This window comes from Stomoxys calcitrans, chromosome 5, assembly GCF_963082655.1.
Source record: "Stomoxys calcitrans chromosome 5, idStoCalc2.1, whole genome shotgun sequence".
Taxonomy (NCBI): domain Eukaryota; kingdom Metazoa; phylum Arthropoda; class Insecta; order Diptera; family Muscidae; genus Stomoxys; species Stomoxys calcitrans.
In genome coordinates, this window is record NC_081556.1 from 18,586,850 (window position 1) to 18,607,074 (window position 20,225).

The window sequence follows — 20,225 nt, forward strand, 5'->3', positions numbered from 1 at the left end:
TTTAATTTAGCAATTATTTAAATCTATCTTTATTTAATATAAAATTGTGCGACAATTCTATTAACTTTTACGAAACTCTACAGTGAAGGCTGCTGAACAACTCACGAGCAAATAGTTGTTGCTTTCGTTTTTGTCTGACAGCCATCTCGTTTACTCTCAGAAGTCGGCAAGTTTGGGGTTGCCACATATACCTCTCTGTCCCTTTTAGTTTGTCTTGTTGAAATCAAAAATAAAAATTCATTATGCTCATAAATTTTTGTTGTATTTTTATTAAAAATTGTCTTTTAGAATAAAATAACAAAATTTCTCCGTATAAAAATACAATTGCAATTACAAATTTTTAATTACTTGATTCAAGCATTTTTAGTTTCAAATTTGATGACCAAAATGTTTTGAAAACAAAAATTAATGCAAATCTGTAATTGTTTGGTTTTTAGCCAATCGATAAAGAGATGTAGAAAACCGATTGATAGATAGGTGGGTGAGTCTGTTTGTCCTGTGGGGGATACTGTTTGTTATAGTGTTGAATGTTGTTGGTCTACTGTTTTTGTACCGACAGGAGTTGTAGTTGAGTGTAAGTAGTGTTGTTGTTGTTGTTGGTGGTGGTTAGAAGTTAGTTGCAAAATATTAATTTTGAAATACATTAAGACCAAAGTGTAGTTTTGAGTCTTTTTTATACTCAATGCTCTTCGGGAATAAAGTTGAGTTTGTTATCAGTTGTTCTTGGGGTGGTGGTGTGTATTGTGCTGTTGTTTATTTACACCAACACCACCGCCCCCTTTACTAATGCCCTTGGTTGTTGAGGTGAACAACACATCAAAAAGATGGTAGAGGTTTAGCTACTGTGTGTGTGTTGGTTACTTTCCTCTATGCTGTTGTTGTGTGCGCTCTGAGAGCAGTGGGGAGTGTGGTGAGTTCGAGTTTTTAGCTGGCTGTGGTGGCTTTGCTAAGTTATCGTGTTATTTGAATAATGTAAATATAAATGTTTATTAACTAAATTTATGTTTTAATCTTATAAAACTAAAGCCTGTTTATACCTAAAAAGAACAAAAAGCTTCAAGTCTGCTTGCTTACATCTAGAATTAACATAGTAAAGGTGTTTTGTTTGGTATCTAGTGGCTAGAGTAAGTGAATGTGGGTTGTAAGAAAATAGCGTTTGGCATCATGCAAATCTACAAACTACAGCAAGTTAAAGTCTAGAGCTACCAACAAAAACTAATCAAATAATCAAACAACCCATGGCTTTTGTAATTACCCAAACAGCCATGGGCTTCGTTAGCAGTCGAAATCGTTAAGCCTTTATGTCATTGCTTTAAGGTCGGTGTTATCCATAAGGTCCACATACAAAAACAAAAAAAACTAGACAGACATATACGAATTGAACCAAATCCTTGTTGCCCCATTAACAAGGAAATTTTAGTCCGTCACACAAAAATGTTTAACAAATTATTTTTCTACTACTAAACACATGTATATGTATAAGAGTGTTTGTTTGTTTTTCGAACTTCATTCCAGTTATAGAATTCCATGCCATTATAAAATTATTAGAAATTAAATAAAAAAAAACATAAAATTGTTAACAAAAAATTGTTGTTAGTTTTTTTTTCTTTTATATATATATGTATATATTTAAGTTTATTATTAATATGTCTGTATGTAAGTATTATTGTTGATATTATATTGATGTATGTTTCATTATTATTATTATCTCATATTATTACAAAAAAAAAGAAAGGAACAAAATGTTAAATGTAAAACAATACAGTTGTTGTTGTATAATTGATGTTGTTGCTGTTTTTTTTATCGATTTTTTTCAATAGATTTTTGTTTCTATGTTGTGGTTTTTTTTCTTCTCTGTATACAAAAAAATATATATCGTGCTCTTCTGGTGTTCTAATTGTTGTTCGCGGTTGGCGAATTGGAGGAATTTGTCTTAAACTTCAGTTTGTGGCCTCTTTTCGATCCAGGCCTTAATGGGTTCCAAGGCATTGATGGAATCGACAACACCACGCAAGGCGGGGTATTGTTCCAAAATGTCACGCTTCACCATGTAGTTCATGTAATCCAAAATGCCTGCAAAGTAGACATCGGCCCAGGTCAACTGTAAAAGAAATGGGATATGATGAAATTTAAAGTCACGAAAAGTGTTGCTGAACAAAATATAAATGAAAACATCGAAACGATCGTATAAATAAAAGAATAACTAAACTCTGTAAGCAATGAAGAGATGTCTGACCCAATTTTAAAGAGTTGTTATTGCAGTACAACTCTTATTTTAAAGGGTAATTTTTTGAGGTTAGGATTTTCATGCATTAGTATTTGACAGATCACGTGGGATTTCAGACATGGTGTCAAAGAGAAAGATGCTCAGTATGCTTTGACATTTCATCATGAATAGACTTTCTAACGAGCAACGCTTGCAAATCATTGAATTTTATTACCAAAATCAGTGTTCGGTTCGAAATGTGTTCAAATTTTGACAAATTTTGTTCAGCGATGAGGCTCATTTCTGGTTGAATGGCTACGTAAATAAGCAAAATTGCCGCATTTGGAGTGAAGAGCAACCAGAAGCCGTTCAAGAACTGCCCATGCATCCCGAAAAATGCACTGTTTGGTGTGGTTTGTACGCTGGTGGAATCATTGGACCGTATTTTTTCAAAGATGCTGTTGGACACAACGTTACGGTGAATGAACACATTTCGAACCGAACACTGATTTTGGTAATAAAATTCAATGATTTGCAAGCGTTGCTCGTTAGTAAGTCTATTCATGATGAAATGTCAAAGCATACTGAGCATCTTTCTCTTTGACACCATGTCTGAAATCCCACGTGATCTGTCAAATACTAATGCATGAAAATCCTAACCTCAAAAAAATCACCCTTTATAAAGAGGAAAACAGATGATCGAGCCATTGAGTCCGGGTTTAAAGAGCAGTGTAAGCGGGGTTTAATAGTTTTATTTCGCTCCTCAATAATAGCTCTCAGAATTTTGCTATAGGTACCTATTACGCACGAAATTTTACAGCCACTTGAGGAGAGCTACAAAAGTAGTACACTCGATTAATCGATTATTCGCGGCCTTCCAAATAATCGAACTATTAAGAATTACACATTACACATGCTGGCTTCGCTCATATCTGGGGGCGTTGGTAGACACATTATATTCACCCGGAGTTAAGAGCCCTGCAGGATTAGGCCAACACAGCAGGTGCCGGCATAAAATACCATTAGGACTTGTCCCAAGAGAACTGGACATGAACTAAGCAATAACTCGAACGTCCGCTCCACCCTTCTCAAGACTTTTGTTAATTAGGTTGAAAAGAGGGTACGGATATTAATGCACCTCATGCTACTATGGACATACACCCAAGCAAGTAAACGGCTTTTTGTGCGCTCTTTTTACTAAAAAGCAGCCTCAAAAAAGAATATCTAAGTTAAGAATTATTTGCCCTACCTCGCCCCTATGTAGGATCATGTCTGGTATTGTGTCCCCACCTTTTATTAGTTAAGTCACTTTGCATTCAGTTGGTGGGTAATGTCTACAGCCATAGTTTTCCAACTCACCTTATTCAATGCCAAATGACCATCGTTGTCCTTGACAGTTTGTTCCAATTTCTCCAAATAGAATGGAATGACTTCATTGTTAAGGGTGACCAATTTCTTTTCCTTGATATCATCCTCGGGTTCGTAGGAGACGACTGCAATTTCTATATATTAAAATACAAAGATTAATCAAACAACATAGACATGCAACGGCACACATTGTTCGCTACTTAGGCGGAAATCATTGATGGTATCGACAACAATATCAATCTGTAGATCTTCCCAGGGTGTGGCACCGCACAAGCCAACAGTTTTCGCCAGGAAACGTGCCATGGAAATGCTCTGGTGAACGCGCTTGCCATTAACTTCCAAAACGGGCATTTGACCCATAGGCATAGCTTTAAAAGATCAAACAAAACGCAGACGAATGCTTAGTTATAACATGCAACAACATGGCAATGGAGGAAGAAACGCCTCCGGCCTCCAATTATCAGTTTGGGTGTGTTTTACTATGAACTTACTTGGTTTCAGGGCTGGCCATTCGTCACGTGTTACACGCACATCCTCGTACTCAATGCCGCCATAGGCGAAGAGATAACGCAATGGCTCAGCCAATGCCTTGACATTGAAGTAGAATAGAGTGTAGGTGTTCTTGACGGGTTCAGCTGGTGGGGCAGCTTCGCCTTCGGCGGGTGGTGGAGCCTCACCCTCGGCGGGCGCCGCTGGAGCTTCAGCGGGTGGTGCAGCTTCATCGGCCATGTTTTAAAGCTGTAATTAGGATGATGAGATATAAAAGAAAAAAAAAACTAATTAAAACTTAAAAAAAGCGTAGACAGACAATAAATTTTCAATAATTCCTTTTTTTAATATCTAAAAATATTGCAACAATATTTGATAATAAAGACTTGGAAATTATTTGATTATTATTTTTTTTATTTTTTTGTGTTCTTACAGTGTCAACACATGTCTGTGCTGATTTTTTGTTAACTTTTAATTTTTTCATGATAAGATTACCACATGAAATCTTACACTTTCAATTTTCATAGCTCACTCTAAAAACAACTATGAGTGCGTGTATATATCAATTATATGCTCCATTTAAATTTTTTAGCAATTCATGCTACATTATTCTTATCTTAATATTTTATTGCAAGAATTCTCCGCCAAACAGTTGATAACAAAAGTTTGTGTACAGCAGTCAAAATTAACAACTTATTATTATTAATCAGCACATTCCCTCAGGAACTTGCGCTGAGTACATAGAATCTTCATATCCGTCTGCCAGCTTCTAAGTACCTGAGTTCGTTGAGTGATTTATGGGTTTCGTTAAAAATTGTATGATCGGATCCGAAATGGTTGTTAACACAACTTCAGAACGAAATGTCGGAGGGAAATCTGATGTTTTCGCCGACACTTTGCACCGAATTCTGAACCAAAGTTATGGAAAATTCGAAAAGAAATTTAGAGTTGTCGTTAAGAAATCTGACCGAATTCTGAAGTTGAGTCTTAATGAATATGAATGTGTCTTCCGACTTGCCTTATCGATTTTTGACCAAAAATATATATGAATTTCTTAAGAATTCGAATGTTTTTCCGACTCGTCCTATCGATTTCTGACCGAATACTGGAATAAAAATTTGTTAAATTTGGATGTACTTTACGACTTGTCTTATCGAATTCAGAAAGAATTCTTACAGTAATCGAATGTGTTTTCTGACGGTTAAAAGTGCAAATTTTGTTAATTCCTTAAGAATCTCCGAACGGGAGAAGGTTTTACATGGCGTAGTAGCTCAGAAATGTCATCAGCATAAAATACTCACGACTGAATATTTTTTCTGATGTTCTCGCCTGGATTCGAACCCAGGCACTCAGGGTCATATGTGTGCATGCTAACCTCTGCAAAGGTGGCACACAACGGATTACAAAAAAAAAAAATATGGAAACAAGAAAGCGCAAAAAAAGACAAAAACATTCAACAACGAGTTCAGACATCGTTCAGAATTCCTTTCGAAATGTAGGGAAGAATTTCTACCGGTAAAAATAGGCGCCACAAAAAAAGAAGCACAAAAAAAGACAGACACACGGTTCATAATTAGTTCTGAACTCCATCAGAACTGTCGAAACAAAAATGCCTAATGGTTCAAAGAAATAAATAAATAAAAAGGAAGCACAAAATAACAAAAACATCCGACATGGAGTTCAGACATCGTTCAGAATTCCTACCGAACTATTGGAAGAAAAATTAAAAAAAAAACCATACGTCAGGACATTCAGACATCGTTCAGAATTCTTTCGGAACAAAAATTCCTATTTTCGACATGAGCTGAATGATCGAAAATTGTATACAATGGAACAAGTAAAAAGGCGTTAAGTTCGGCCGGGCCGAACTTTGGATACCCACCACCTCGGGTATATATGTAAACCACCTTTCGTCAAAATGCGGTGAAAAATTAATACCATATACCCCATAGCAGCTAACACAGGTCCTAACACAACTCACTGTCCCCAATTTCGGCCACATCGGATAATAAATGCGCCTTTTATGGGCTCAAAACCTTAAATCGGCAGATCGGTCTATATGGCAGCTATATTCAAATCTGGACCGATCTGTGCTATATTGCAGAAATATGTGGAAGGGTTTAATTTAACTCACTGTCAAAAATTTCGGCGAGATCGGACAAAAAATGCGTCTTTTATGGGCCTAAGACCTTAAATCGGCGGATCGGTCTATATGACAGCTATATTCAAATCAGAACCGATCTGTGCCAAATTGAAGAAGAATGTCGAAGGGCCTAACACAACTCACTGTCCCAAATTTCAGCACAATCGGATAATAAATGTGGCTTTTATGGGCCTAAGACCCCAAATCGGCGAATTAGTCCATATGACAGCTATATCCAAATCTGGACCAATCTGGGCCAAATTGAAGAAGAATGTTGAAGGGCCTAACACAACTCACTGTCCCAAATTTCAGCAAAATCCGATAATAAATGTGGCTTTTATGGGCCTAAGACCCTAAATCGGCAGATCGGTCTATATGGGGTCTATATCAAGATATAGTCCGATATAGCCCATATTCGAACTTAACCTGCTTATGGACAAAAAAAAAAAAGAATCTGTGCAAAGTTTCAGCTCAATATCTCTATTTTTAAAGACTGTAGCGTAAATTCAACAGACAGACGGACGGACATGCCTAGATCGTTATAGATTTTTACGCTGATCAAAAATATATATACTTTATAGGGTCGGAAATGGATATTTCGATATGTTGCAAACGGAATGACAAAATGAATATACCCTAATCCTTCGGTGGTGGGTATAAAAATGAAAGCTACAGCCATTGTATAACATTTTCGATCTATAAGCTCATCATGTAAGAGAAACTAACACATCATAGAACAAGTAAGAAGGCGTTAAGTTCGGCCGGGCCGAACTTTGGATACCCACCACCTCGGGTATATATATGAACCACATTTCGTCAAAATCCAGTGAAAAATGCATACCTTAAGCCCCATAGCAGCTCTATATATATCATCCGATTTAGACCAAATGCTTATAACTACAAGTCATTGTTCAACCGAGAGATCGGTCTATATGGCAGCTATATCCAAATCTGGACCGATCTGAGCCAAATTGAAGACAAATATCGAAGGGCCCAACACAAGTCATTGTCCCAAATTTGGGCGACATCGGACAATAAATGCGCTTTTTATGAGCCCAAAACCTTAAATCGAAAGATCGGTCTATATGGCAGCTATATCCAAATCTGAACCGATCAGGGCCAAATAGAAGAAAGATATCGAAGGGCCTAAGGCAAATCACTGTCCCAAATTTCACCAAAATCGGATAATAAATGTGGCTTTTATGGGCCTAAGACCATAAATCGGAAGATCGGTCTATATGGCAGCTATATCCAAATCTGAACCGATCTGGGCCAAATTGACAAGGAATGTTGAAGGGCCTAACACAACTCACTGTGCTAAATTTCATCCAAATCGGATGTAAAATGTGGCTTTTACGGGCCTAAGACCCTAAATCTGAGGATCGGTCTATATGGGGGCTATACCAAGATATGGTCCGATATAGCCCATCTTCGAACTTAACCTGCTTATGGACAAAAAAAGAATCTGTGCAAAATTTCAGCTCAATATCTCAATTTTTGAAGACTGTAGCGTGATTTCAGCAGACAGACGGACAGACATGTCTAGATCGTCTTAGATTTTCACGCTGATCAAGAATATATATACTTTATAGGGTCGGAAATGGATATTTCGATGTGTTGCAAACGGAATGACAAAATGAATATACCCCCATCCTTCGGTGGTGGGTATAAAAATGATCTTCGCCCCTAACGGGCACAAAAAATTAGAAGAAACAAGTAAAAGCGTGGTGAGTTCGGCCGGGCCGAATCTTGGGAACCCACCACCACTGATTCTGCTAATATATGCGAGCTTTATCTACTAATAGACCGAATTGGACAGAACTTGGCGCAGTTGTTGAGAGTCATAATAGAATACTATATGGAAAATTTCAGCCAAATCGGATAAAAATCGCGGCTGGTAAGGGCTCAAGAAGTGAAATCGGGAGATCGATTTATATGGGAGCTGTATCATGTTCTTGACCGATATGAATCATATTTGACACAGTTGTTGGGTGTCATAACAAAACGCTACATGCAAAATTTCAGCAAAATCGAACAAAAATTTCGGCTTCCAGGGGCTCAAGAAGTCAAATCGGGAGATCGATTTATATGGGGGCTATATCAGGTTATAGACCGATTTGGACCGTACAAGGCATATTTGTTGGAAGTCAAAATAAAGCAGTATGTGCAAAATTTCAGCCAAATCGCACAAAAATTCCGGCTTCCAGGGACTCAGAAAGTCAAGTCGGAAATTCGGTTTATATGGGACCTATATCAGAGTATAGACCGATATGGACCGTTGGGCGTCATAAAAGAATACTTTATGCAAAATTTCAGCTAAATCGGATGAAATTGTAGCTTCAAGAAGTCAGTCAAGAAGCACTAAATTGATACCCACTTTCGGGACCAGCTTTTTACTGACCATCGTAATATGGGGCTCAAATAAAGGTATTTGGGAGTAGAATTCAAATCTGATATCCTAATGTGAGACCATGTATTTGGGGCACCGCCCCTTCCCCAAAACACCCCGCAAAGAGTACAAATTTACCGACCATGGCAATATGTGGCTCAAATGAAAGGTATTTGAGATTAGAAAACGAATTTGATAACCAATTCTTGAGGCCAAGTGTTTGGGGACTCCTCATCCCATAGAACCCCTTAAACGAATGACAATATGGGGTTTAAATAAATAGTTTTTGAGAGTAGAGCAGGATGCTAACATTTTTTCAGGGCTATGTGTCTGGGGGACCACTTCACCCCCGAAAACGCCCCAAAATCGGTCATACATATTTACCGATCATGACAATATGGGACTCAAATGAAAGGTATTTGGGGAGGGGGTGTAGAGCACGAAGATCATACCCACTTTCGGGACCACCCATCAACCCAGGTCTCAAAGGGTGGTCCTTCCCAATCCCAAACTTCCCATGATAATATCGGACTCAAATAAAGTCTTTTAAGAATGGAGCACATCTAACATACAATTTTAAATGACCCTAAGCGCTTCGAGCGAATTCATAGACCAATAAAGTTTGTATGGGATTCAGATAAAGGCATTTATATTGTTATACTGTTAGTCAAGCGATATACATATACTATTTTTATGCCATGGTATTTCACTAAAAGCTCTTTAATTGATGAATATTCCAAGAATAATTTTGTTCCCTATAAAGTAAAAGAAGGCCCAGCTAGTATTATGACCAATTTTATGAAATTTTTTCTTAAATGTTGTGAAAAATAGTAATAAATGTTATGAAAGGTTTTCTTAAATCGTGATAGTTTTGTCATAAATCTTATAAATACTCAAAAACATAAAATGTATGTTTGATTTTCATAAATATTACGATATGTATCCTAGAATTGAGAACGTGTTTCATAAATGTTATGAAAAGTTTCATAAATGTTATGAAAAGTTTCATTTCATAAATGTTATGACAAAATCATTAATATCATGAACATTTTTCTTTCTGTGTATAAAAATGAAATTTTGACAAAATTTACTATAGAAATTAAAATTTGACAAAATTTCCCATAAAAATTTAACTTTGACAATATTTCTTATAAAAATAAAATTTTTACAAAATTTTCTTCGGTATTGAGATTTTGACAAAATTTGCTTCAATATCGAAACTTGCACAATATTTCCTATTCAATTCGAAATTTTGACAAAATTTTCTGTAGAAATTATATTTTTAAAAAAATGTCCTGCAGACAAGAAATTTCGACAAAATTTCGTTGAGAAAACAAAAATTGTGACAAAATTTTCTATTTAAATGAAATTTGTACAAAATTTTCTATGGAAATGTAAAGCAGACAAAATTTACCATAGGAATGAAATTTTAAACAAATTTTCTATTAAAATGAAATTCATACAAAATTTCCCATAGAAATGAAATGCCATTTTCCAGAAATAAATTTGGATAAAATTTCCTATGGAATTGTAATTTTGACAAAATTTTTCCAAGTTATTAAATTATTCTAAGCTTTGTTAACATTTTTTTTTGTCGAACTGTTCGAAAGACAAGTTAATTTTGTTTTGCCATATCTATTACAAAATTCATATGTGAAACAAATTTTGAAAATTAAATGATTACCATATCCATTAGCAGATTAATTTCCATCAACGACGACACAAGCATGGCAACACAACAATTAATTATGAACAAAATTCAAACTGACAGCGGAAGTAGATTTTAATGACGTTAACTCCTACTTTCATTTGAGTGCAATGAGTGATTGTAATAGTCGAACTGATGGCGGTGCCGCCATTTGGGTTTCATTAATAATTTCCTTAACTCTTTTTGTTTCATGGGGAGGTTTCTTTAGTTCAGTTTTTTTTTGTTTAGCTGCACCCACAGAAATTCCTCAAGAGCTTAAGAAACCAACAACAGTATGAAGAAAACCCAAATCAGGGCATCGGTTGCAGGCGAACAAAGCTAGCGACAAAAGAAAAAAAAAGATTTACTTGAGTCGACTGCGATAGTTATGAATAAATTGGAAGCGCGAAACCAAATATGGATGGAAATTGAAGGGCGTTGTCATGAAACTGTACCAAGTATTAAAATATATGGGGGCATGCTGCATGCAACAGAAGTGCAGTTACTTGAGCCATTCTGGGTCTGTTTAAGTCTGGCTTTCTTGGAGATACTTGAAACTATTCATCATCATCCATGCAGCCATTCAACCAGAGACGGAGAGAGAGAGACAGGGTATGCACGCCAACATGCCACCACAGCACACCATATCAGTAGTTTGGCCACGACCAACAACCATGGCTATTGAATGAAGCCAATTAACGTTGCAAACATTTCCCCAAGATAAAAATCTCTTAAAACAGTCAGGGAAGAGGCCAACCAATATTGGAAATAATGGAAATCAAAGTGAGAGAATACAAAAGCCCAAAAATGCAATGTTTGTGGGTTGACGACAACAAACCGGTTAGCAATGCCCCCAGACTGTTACTGGGGGCCAAAATGCCGGCCGGCCGGCCGGTCGGTATGTAAAAAAAGCTGGTTTTCTTTTGTCTGGTTCAAATCGAACGAGAACAACGTGCTTAGCCAAAGCCTAAAGAAACCAGTTAGGTGCAATGCGTTTTTTTTGTTCCGCCAAACATTGGCGACATCGAAACATGGAATTATGGGTAGCGCAAATCTCTGCCTTATTAACACTTGATGGTATTCCAGGTTGCACAATGCCTTGCCAAATGTTTTTCCAAAGGGCATTCACATTGCCACTGAGCTGGGCTGGTGGCATAAGAAGATGCGGATCCAACTTAATCAGAACAGTAGAAATCATCATAACCGGATCTTAAGGATATAGCTTAAAAACCAGGTTTCATTAGGACAAGGAAACATAACTGGAGACAAACACATACAACAAAAATGTTGCCAAATGCTGAAACATCAGACCAATGGTTATGATGCAGGTACATTCCCATACGAATAAGCAGTCAATATTGTGACAGAAACATAATATGTATAGAAAATAGGCTCCCAAATTGGGGTATTTGCGTGGTAAGGGTGACGATTTATTGATTATATACCATCCATCCAGAATGATAAAAAATATTAACAGTCAGACCGGAGAATAATCAGGGCAGCAGGAGCCGATGGGTTGGCAGTTGAGTTGTTCAAGACTTTAGGTATTACGTTGACAAGGAGTTTGGATTAGCTTATTTGCAGAATCTTGCAAGAAGTTCGATAGATGGGTAAGATGGTTGTGTGTTAAAACTATTAAACAAGGCAACAGGAGCCGATGGTTTGTCAGCTGAGCTGTATAAGATCGAAAGTGCAAAAGAAGATTAAGGAATCCCAATAGTTTAAACGATAGCCTCAGTGGACACCAAATAGAGCTGGCAAACTATCGATAATAGCAACATTCGAAATTTTCGATACTTCTAATAACAAATATCGATAGTATCGATGCTATCGTTAATTTTACATCAGCTATACGAGCATTTTAAACGAAAACAAGCCCAACAACTGGAGAATGTTCACATCCACTAATTCAGACAAGTTCTTAAAGAAATGAGAACCTAAAGTGAAACTCCTTCTGCCTGCCAGTGCGAGACGCACTAGAGCTGGCAAACTATCGATATTTGCAACATTCGATATTTTCAAATATTTTTCAAAAAATATCGATAACTATCGATACTTTCGTTAATTTCAGTAACTTTAAAGCAAAAACCAAGTAAAAGCATTTTAAGTTCGTTCGAACCGAATCTTATATTACCTCCACCATGGAACGCATTTGTCGAGTTCTTTTCCCGGTATCTCTTTTTAGGCAAACATAGGATAAAAGAAAAGAATAACTATGCTATTGGAGCTATACCAAACTATGGTCCGATTCAGACCATATTGGAATGAATTTTGGAGACTATAGTAGAAATCATTGTGTAAAATTTCAGCAAATTCGAATAAGAATTGCTGCCATTAGGGGCTCAAGAGTAAAATAGAGATATCGGTTTATGTGGGAGCTGTATCAAGATATAGACCGATTCAGACCATATTTGACACGTATATTGAAGGTCTTTGAAGAAGCCGTTGTACAAAATTTCAATTAAATCGGATAATAATTACGGCCTCTAGGTGCTCAAAATTCAAGATCCCAGATAGGTTTATATGGCAGCTATATCGGGTTATGGACCGATTTGAAGCATATTTCACACATTTGTTGGAAGTCATAATAAAACTCTTCATGCTAAATTTCAGTCAAATCGGATAAAAATTGCGCCCTCTAGTGGCTCAAGAAGTCAAGATCCCAGATCGGTTTATATGGCAGTTATATCAGGTTATGAACCGATTTCAATCATACTTAGCACAATTGTTGGAAGTAATAACGAAACACGTCTTGAAGAATTTCAGCCAAATCAGATAGGAATTGCGCTCTCTAGAGGCTCAAGAAGTCAAGATTCCAGATCGGTTTATATGACAGCTATATCAGGTTATGAACCGATTTGAACCATACTTAGCAAAGTTGTTGGAAGTCATATCAAAACACGCCGTGCCAATTTTCAGCTAAATCGGATGAGAATTGCGCTCTCTAGAGGCTCAAGAAATCAAGATCCCAGATCGGTTTATATGGCAGCTATATCAGGTTATGAACCGATTTCAATCGTACTTAGTACAGTTGTTGGAAATCATATCAAAACACATCATGCAAAATGTCAGCCACAACGGTTGAGAGTGGTGGCTTCTAGTGGCTCAAGAAGTCAAGATTCTAGATATGTTTATATGGCAGCTTTATTGAAACATGGACCGATATGGCCCATTTGTAATCCCAATCGACCTACACTTATAAGAAGTATGTGTGCAAATTTTCTAGCGGCTAGCTTAACTCGTTCAAAAGTTAGCGTGCCTTCGACAGACAGACGGACCTACGGACGGACATGGCTAGATCGACATAAAATGTTATGACGATCAAGAATATTATATACTTGATGGGGTCTTAAACGATTATTATGAGGAGTTACAAACAGAACGATGAAATTAATATACCCCCATCCTATGGTGGAGGGTATAACAATTTAAGCCCATTCGGATAAAAATTGCGCCCACTATAGGCGCATATTTCTGTTTAATTTTTCAAAAGATTTAACTTTGCCGATAGTATCGATAGGAAAATTATCAATCGATATTCAGACAAAAAATAATATATCGATAGTGTCATCGATATTTTGCCAGCTCTAATACCAAATCGATATTTTGGTATCACTCTCTTCCATTCTAAACCAACCTATTTCAACCATGACATTACTTGGATTTCATTCTTTCACACAATAAAAGAAGAATCGATGAGATTTTCTAGATTTGTAGATTAGATTTTAAACCCCACACCACCACTGTGGTACAGGTTATTATGAGTGTGTGCATTTGATGGCAACGCTAGAAAGAAGGAGAAGAGCTAGACCCATTGATAAGTATACCGATCGACTCGGAATCACTTTCTGATTCGATTTACCCATGTCCGTCTGGGAGTACATGTATTCTTGTAATAAAGGTACAGGTCGTATTTGTTGTCCAATCGTCACGAAAGTTTGCACATGTCACTTTTTTGGCTCATGGACAAAATCGGTTCAAATTTAGATATAGCTCCCATATATATGTATCATCCGATTTGCACTTTAAAGGCTTTAGTACCTACAATTTTCAACCGATCTGCACAAAATTTGGCACGGATTGTGTCGTTACAAATCTTAACATACCTGCAAGTTTTCATCAAAATCGGTTCATATTTGGATATAGCTCCCATATATATGTATCGCCCGATTGCACTTTAAAGGCTTTAGTAGCTACAATTTTCAACCGATCTGCACAAAATTTGGCACGGATTGTGTCGTTACAAATCTTACCATACCTGCAAGTTTTCATCAAAATCGGTTCATATTTGGATATAGCTCCCATATATATGTATCGCCCGATTTCCACTTAAATGGCCGTAGTGTCTACAATTTTCAACCGATCTGCACAAAATTGGCCATAGACTGTTTTGTTACTGATCTTAACCTATCTGCGAGATTTCATCAAAATCGGTTCAGATTTAGATATAGCTCCCATATATATGTATCCCCCGATTTGCACTTTAATGGCCTTTGTAACTAAAATTTTCAACCGATTTGCAAAAAATTTGGCATGGACTGTTTTGCTATTGATCTCAACATATCTGCAAGATTTCATCAAAATCGGTTCAGATTCAGATATAGCTCCCATTTATATGTACCGCCCGATTTGCACTTAAATAGCTGTAGTAACTAAAATTTGCAACCGATCTGCACAAAATTTTGCACGGATTGTTTTGTTACTGATCTTAACATATCTGGAAGATTTCATGAATATCGGTTCAGGTTTGGATATAGCTCCTATGGATATATTTATCGCCGGATTTTCACTTATGTGGCCGAAGTAACAACAATTTTCAAACGATCTGTTGGAAAAAAGTCGGTTCAGATTTATATCTAGCCCTCATATACATATATTTATAGCCCGAATTTATAATTATAGGGTAGGTGTAGGGTATTGCCTTTGACTTTTAGCCTTTCCTTACTGGTTTACTTATCAAAACTAGCAATGGGATAGGCCCAGTACTACTAATTGTCTGCAGTACAAAAAAGCAAAATAAACAATTCTTTCTTTTCCCTCCTCACTCATTTGATTTAATTTATTGTTTATCAACTTAGTATGTGATTAGTTGGCCATTTGCCCAATCAGTCAATATGATTTAAAAAAAAAAAAAAACAAAAAAAAATACAAATGGGATTTTGTGATTTGAACTCTGGTGTTTATGGACTTTTCTATGCTTACCGAGCTAACGCCTTGGTTCCTAGTGAAAATTTCAAATTGTCGTTTGTTCGTTTCGCATTGTACGTTTCGGATAGGAGGGAAAATTGAGTAAATTTGCCATTTAATTGTTGTCTGTGGTTATTCTATTTGATTATACTTAAATTAATTGTTTAATTTATTTTTAGTTGCACAACTACTACATGCAGTATTTCTGTGGAAATGGAGCAGTAGAAAGTGTAGGAATAGGACCTTTATGCAAATTATAATGGGAATTGTATTTAAATTCAATTCGGAGATTTTTTTTCAAAATTTTTATTTGTAGCCGCATCCAATTAAATCTAATCAAGGTTAAAGAATTGACATATGGCGATGCCATAGATATTATGGTAATTGTGAGTCTTGGGCTTGGGCGGAAAAAATCATACTAGTCTGGCTGAAGATGAGTGGAGGTAATTTTAAAGCACTTTTAAACTCTATGACCCGAGGGCAAAATGTGTGAAATATAGACAAGACAAGAGTACAGACGAAAGAAAGAACACAACACACTGCCACAACAACAACAACAACAACCAGACAAGGGAAAAAGTTTTGCTTTGTCCGTTTGGGCTCTTTTATTAGGATCCTTAAAATCCTGTCGTGATTTTTTGAACATATTCCAGCTCGAGATCATTTAAATTCAATGCTTTCTATTCAAAGAATAGCATACAAAAAAAACTTATAAAAGTTTAGTAAGAGTGTGCTGTTGTCAAAACACTTTGACTGGCATGGTGGATCGCGATTTCTGATACACCATGTATCTGCATGAACACCTTTGTCAAATTGTTTAAGGTGCTCTACACCGTTCTCAAAAGTTGTTGGTTATGTAGAGCACCTTAATCAATTTGACAAAGGTGTTGATGCATATACATGGCGTATCAGAAATCGCGATCCACCATACCAGTCAAAGTGTTTTGACAAGGAAGGAAGGAAGGCCAATCAATCTGTCATAATTTTTCTTAAAACACTGGAAATAAAATTTTTGAAAACACTGGAAATAAAATTTGGCTACAAATAAAAATTTTGAAAAAAATCACAGAATTGAATTTAAATACAATTCCCATTAGAATTTGCATAAAGGTCCTATACCTACACTTTCTATTGCTCCATTTCCTGAAGGTGAGGGAGAACGACGGACGATGTCAGTCTATAGATTCGAGGCAGATTTCTTTCGACGATCAGCGAGATTAAGGATCACGGGATCAATGCGGACTTGATAAAAAGGGTGGTCAGAAGGCAGAGGAAAAGGGTGTTCTCGCCGATTCTCTGGAACCTCGTGATAAACGAAGTCCTATTGAATCTCAACGTGTGAAACTGATCTTATATGCGGCCGACGTTGGCTTATAGATTCAAGGCCGATTTCATTCGACGATCAGCGAGATTATGCGGAGTTTACTGTGGAGGCTATCGAGGTGGACTACTAGAAATGGTTTAAGGGCCAACGCATAGCAGACGGAGCTGGTGCTCTTCATTCAGAGATATAAGATAACAGATTTCAGACTACCGTCTTTGAACGGAACTACTCTGTTGGTATAGAGACTGACCTGCTTTGGGATCACGATCCACATCGCAGTCAGGTGTATTTCTGCCGGTGGGCCTCTAATATACTTCGCGGCAGGATTATTAATGCGGACATAGGAGAAAGTGGGTTGACAAGAGTGTTCTTGCCGATTTTGTGGAACCTGGTGGTAAACGAAGTCCTATTGGATCTCAACGTGAGAAACTGATCGCATAGGCGGTCGACGTCGGCCTATAGATTCGAGGGCGATTTCTGTCAACAATTAGCGAGATTATGGGTGGCTTTCGAGACGGGCTACAAGAAATGGTTTAAGGACCAACACATAGAAGACGGAGCTGGTGCTAGGTAGAGAGACTGGCCTGTGTCGGGATCACGTGGGCGTTATGATCCATATCGCAGGCTGGTCTGGGTTCGATGTTAAATGTAGAACCTGTTGAGATATATATTCAGAGCTGTGTCGCTAAGGTAACGCTTAGGCTGAATGAACTTGGCATGCTGAGAAAACGGCGGATACAGCCACTGTTCCATTCTAGATGCCATGGATGTAGGCTAAAGAGGGTCCCTGAGTCCGATTTGAGAGAGGTTCCTCCGGATTCGCTTACCTAAAAGGGAGGTGTGGTAGGCGGATGCTGTGATTGAGTTGGATTAGACCTCGGTCTTCACTAAGATGGAGTCAAGGGCGAGACTGACTCTCGGCGACACTCGACATCGGTATGGCATTTAGACTGCCGGATGAGTGCAAGGCTTTTCAGGCAGAGGACTGTGCCATAACCTTGGCTGCAAAGAAGATCGGGAGCATGGACCTGTCACCTTTAAAACTCAGGATATATGTGAATAGTATGGCTGCCCTCAAGGACTTGCATTTTTTCATTGTAGGGAAGCAGTTCTTCCCCGGTCTTGGCGAACTTGCAGATGTTTCTATGGGGTGTTTCCGCAGGATAAAAAGGGTTTGATTCAACGAGGAACACGATGCAATCTTCAACACGCTGTCATGCGGAATTTTTCCTATGAGTGTATATTAGATATGCGTTTGAAAAACAAGCAGATAAGACTTCATTGTGATTTGGATTCGCAGAATGCATTCGTGTCAAATGTCACATTGAACTAAGTAATTTTTGTTAAGAGTATATCATAAATCTGTTCCAAGTAACAGATTTAATAGTATTCGCTGCATGTGAACTTTCTTGTCTAGTTTGTCCATGTCTGTATTGTAGATCAAGGACAAGAGTTAAGAAAAAATCCTGATTATTAATTAATTTGCTTAGAATACCTCAGGAAAGAAATATCGTTTAAAAGTAAAGACGGACGGACGGACATCACCCTAAAGATCTATAATATACATATATTCTTAATAAGGCCTACGGTCAATATTTCAAGGTTTGACAAATGGAATGATGAAGTTAATATGCTTCCATTCTCTAATGAATGGTCTTCGGGATATGTTTACTTCATATAATTTGTAGAAAATGAACTGGACGTATACATTCACCTAAGGCCTATATAAAGCATTCCTATTTGCATTGTATGCAGTAAAGTTATCGATTATGATTAACATTTATTCAAAAAAAAAATATTGTTTTAATACAACAATTTCTTTAAAAATTTTCACAAAGCTAACACTAGGTTAGCTATAAGTTTGGAATATGAAGTTCTAATAGTGCACACTTTTTGGTTCTTAAGTGCACTTAACTTCACACAATTTTATGATTTCCGTATAGAATTCATTATTGAATAATTATCGAATTATTCAATGCATGCCTAGCATTGCGTTATACAATCAATTGGAAATGTATAAAATTCTCAAATTCGTCGCACTGATTTGGCATATTAAAAATTAGGTCAAGGATTTCTTTTCAAATTATTTTGCAAAGCGTAATTACTCGAAATGGCAAATACAATATTTCGTCAGTCTTCCAGCAAGAACAAGATACAATTTTATTTACCTTTTTAAAGCAAAACTTTATAGCAAAACGGTTATCACTTATCAACGCGCTCGTTATTTTTCTTTTTTTTAAATTTAAATATTCAAAAATTATTTAACGAAAACAACGAGAACTCCGTTGCTTTACACTTCTAAGCGAATTCATTATCAGAAGAGCAACGAATGAAGAACCTGCGCCGAATGATCAACACATGTATTACAAATCCTCAAGTATGTTGTTGCATTACGAAATTGAAACAAGATAATACCACACCACCACCACCACCAACACCACTACTATCATCATCATCATCTTCGATCGGTAAGATAGATTGCCAGAAAAGTTGTGCGAATGTAAATTGATTTGGTTTCGAAATTCAATTCTATTTTTATAATCATTGTTCTTTTTCGTCTTTGGTTTTTTAGTTTTCTCAGCTGACAATTGATGTTGCATTTGCTGCTGCCGCATTTGTTTTCTAACTTTCGCTGCCAATTGAATAATTTCTTTTTTTTCGAAAAAGTCAACACTGGCATTACCTTTGTGCCATAATTAAGAAACAATTTTCTAAATATCCACTTTTCTTTGATTACATCACATGCATAGGTAGTTAATTTTGAATATTCAAAATTTTCATTAAACACTTCCAGCATTGTTCTTTATTTAAAATTTCCAAAAGTCTTTATCATCACTTTTAAACTTTTTCAATAATTTTTGTAAACGATTTTCGTATTTCGAATTTTTTGTTTTTTGATCTTACCTTTTTAAAATTTAATTTATTAATCAAAATTAAAAATTCTATGCACTACCGATATTCTTTCTGTGTCAATTCGTGTTTGCGCCTCTGAAGCCACACAGCTGAAGACTACAATATGGTTGTGGTCAAGTTAAGGTTTATATATGAGCCGAAGCTTACCGCCATCGAATTCGAGCATGAGTGTGGTGTGTTTAAATGAAAACGTCTTCATCGTCTCATTGGGGTTGAGGTGTATTGGTGATTTGAGTAAAGAAGATTACACTGAGAGCGAGCATAGAAAAAAGGGTTTACTTGCAGAGATGGGAGTTTATAGTAATGGATGATTATGAAAGTTGACTGCAAAAACGATAGAATAGTCATATCAGAAAGGAAAATATGTAAATAATGTTTAAAATAGTATATATCATACTAAGTTGTTACTTTGGTCGGCTTCAAAGGGTTGCGGTATTAAGGGACTTATTGAAATTTGAAGATAGTTTTCTATGGGAGCTATATCAGTTTGAGAATCGATTCGGACCATATTTGGCAGGG

General features: G+C 36.7%; 1 protein-coding gene across 2 annotated transcripts; it reads right to left on the reverse strand.

The window, feature by feature from the left end:
* Positions 1-240: 240 nt before the first annotated feature.
* On the reverse strand, positions 241-19,819 carry LOC106084338 (glutathione S-transferase). Of its 2 annotated transcripts, none has more exons than XM_013247949.2 (5): positions 19,698-19,819; positions 4,066-4,312; positions 3,775-3,942; positions 3,566-3,708; positions 241-2,101 (listed from the first exon to the last, which is right to left on the reverse strand). In XM_013247949.2, exons 2-5 carry the CDS (start codon positions 4,301-4,303, stop codon positions 1,934-1,936), a joined length of 717 nt encoding a protein of 238 aa, XP_013103403.1. In that variant the 5' UTR covers positions 4,304-4,312; positions 19,698-19,819; the 3' UTR covers positions 241-1,933. The 2 variants fall into 2 exon arrangements, with proteins under 2 accessions (XP_013103403.1, XP_059224946.1); XM_059368963.1 differs by lacking the exon at positions 19,698-19,819 and adding an exon at positions 18,962-19,048.
* Between the last annotated feature and the right edge of the window lie 406 nt (positions 19,820-20,225).

What these genes read in the sequence shown, in the direction of transcription:
- LOC106084338 (XM_013247949.2), bottom strand. Translation starts at nt 4,303, where the DNA reads ATGGCCGATGAAGCTGCACCACCCGCTGAAGCTCCAGCGGCGCCCGCC. An exon ending in ATGGCCAGCCCTGAAACCAA is followed by an intron (nt 3,943 to 4,065) that starts GTAAGTTCATAG and finishes GATCTTTTAAAG; the next exon opens with CTATGCCTATGGGTCAAATG. An exon ending in GTCATTTGGCATTGAATAAG is followed by an intron (nt 2,102 to 3,565) that starts GTGAGTTGGAAA and finishes TTTCTTTTACAG; the next exon opens with TTGACCTGGGCCGATGTCTA.